Below are 2139 nucleotides of genomic sequence, written 5' to 3' on the forward strand. Positions count from 1 at the left end.
AAGTCATTATAGTAGTGAAGTAGTCGCAGTGTGTGGCAGTCAGCCTGTGCAAAGCTTTGCTGAATCACAATTGATGATGGAGTCTTCTACTGCAGCTTTGACAAGATAGCTGTGTTTTTCAATTGCCAGATAAGCTGAACTTCAGCTCTGTTTGGATTGGAAAGTAACGATTTTGTCCTCCACTCTTATTGCTCCCTTTACTTTGTAGAAGTGCCAGTAACCCAGGACTGCTGTACAAATTGCTTTGTTCTTATTCAACTATAAAGAACATTGAAAGATGCTGAAGATTATTCTCTTTGCTCTTTTTTTATCTTGATATCAATACACCAGGCCTCCAGTAAACTGTTTATTTCTTATCTTGTGCAGCAAATACATGTTACATTTAGAAAGGTACTGAAGATTCTTCTCTCCAACTACTTTTTTTTGGTGTCTGAAACCCATGCCTGGACTACACATTGCTTTGTTCTTATCTTGTTCAACTACTGTTACTAACAAAAGGAATTTTGAAAGATGCTGAAGATTCCTCTCTATAGCTATCTTTTTTCCTTGATCTCAATAAACCAGGCCTCCAGCAAACACTGCTTTGCTCTTGTGCAGCAAATAAAAAGTTGGAAAGGTGCTGAAGATTCTTCTCTCCAGCAACTTTTTCTTGTGTTTGTAAATCAGGCCTGCAGTACAAGTTGCTTTGTTTTTGTTCAATTATTACAAAATAAAAAACTGGTGGCTGAAGATTCTTCTCTGCAGCAACTTTAATCTTGGTGTTCATAATGAAACAGATACCTAGGTTTGGGATTTCACCAGGAACTGTCATTGAACAAGTATTGATTGCAAATGCATTCAAATTATTTCAGTGAGAGACTTGACACTGCATGGTGTCCACTAATGCCTTGTAATCTGGGGTGTAGCTTGAGAGGGCAACTCTTATGGAGTCATTTAAATGTTCGTCAGTTAGACGTGTGCGAAACTTAGATTTTATGAAGTTCATATCCGAAAATGCTGATTCACAAAGATAGGTAGAGCCAAATAGGGAAAAAAGTTTCAATGCAGCTGTGTGGATGTTCTTAAACTTTTCAGCACCCACAAGACTCCAGAAATTAATGTCAGATTTCCTTGATTTCAATTCAATGTCATTTTGAAGTGTGACAATCTCCATTTCCATTGTGGCAGAGTCAAGATTCAAAAGCACACTAATTTTCTCTGAAATGTCACTAACATCCACTTCCATGAAGGGGTTTGAAGTGAACATCACACAGGGCTCCAGTTGGTCGAAATCACTAAATCTGTCACTGAACTCTTGATTAAGCCTCATGAGGAGGCTACTGTATTTTTCTATTTCCAGGACCTCAGCCTCAGCTTTGTTGTCTGAAAGGATTTGGAGCACAGAGGGAAAGTGCTGCATCTTTCTTTTCTGCACATGCTGTATCAAAAGGTTAAGTTTTGATTTGAAACTTTTCACAGAACTTACCATGTTGGTTATTGTCTTGTTTTTGCCTTGCAACTCGCAGTTCAATGCATTTAATTCTTCTGTCACATCTGTCAAAAAAGCTAAATCGAGCAACCATTGAGTGTTTGATAACAGTGTGGTATCTTCATTTCTAGACTCCATAAAAGCTTTGACTTCTGGCAATAGCGAAAGGAATCTTCGCAGAAATTTTTCCTCTGCTAAGCCATCGGATTTGAGTGTGCAGTAAAAGGTCACCATACTCGGCTGATAGTTCTTCAAGGAACAATATGAAGGTTCGGTGCTGCTTGGCCTTTGCACGAATTGAATTAATAATTTTAACAACAGGAGTCATGACATGATCAAACCCCATTACCTTGGCACATATTGCCTGTTGATGTATAATCCAATGGTAGTTCAATAACGGAGGGAAATCTGGATCTGCTTTACAATTGGCAATGAAGCCAGAATGACGCCCTATCATTGCGGGTGCACCATCAGTGGTTATCGCCACTAACTTTTCCAATGGGACATTTTGTTTCACAAAATAATTTTTCACCTCATTGTGAATGTCAGATCCTCTGGTTGTGGTTTTCAAAGGCAACAATGTTAAAAATTCCTCTTTATCAGTAAAATCTTCAAAAACCATTCTAACGAACATTGCCAACTGTGCAATATCGCTTGCATCAACAGATTCA

General features: G+C 38.4%; 1 protein-coding gene across 1 annotated transcript; it reads right to left on the bottom strand.

Annotated features, from left to right (window-relative positions):
* Positions 1-847: 847 nt before the first annotated feature.
* On the bottom strand, positions 848-1702 carry LOC146812133 (general transcription factor II-I repeat domain-containing protein 2B-like). Its single transcript, XM_085615138.1, has one exon. The coding sequence runs from the start codon at positions 1700-1702 to the stop codon at positions 848-850; it is 855 nt and encodes a 284-aa protein (XP_085471264.1).
* Between the last annotated feature and the right edge of the window lie 437 nt (positions 1703-2139).

This window comes from Triturus cristatus, chromosome 7, assembly GCF_964204655.1.
Source record: "Triturus cristatus chromosome 7, aTriCri1.1, whole genome shotgun sequence".
NCBI classification, from domain to species: domain Eukaryota; kingdom Metazoa; phylum Chordata; class Amphibia; order Caudata; family Salamandridae; genus Triturus; species Triturus cristatus.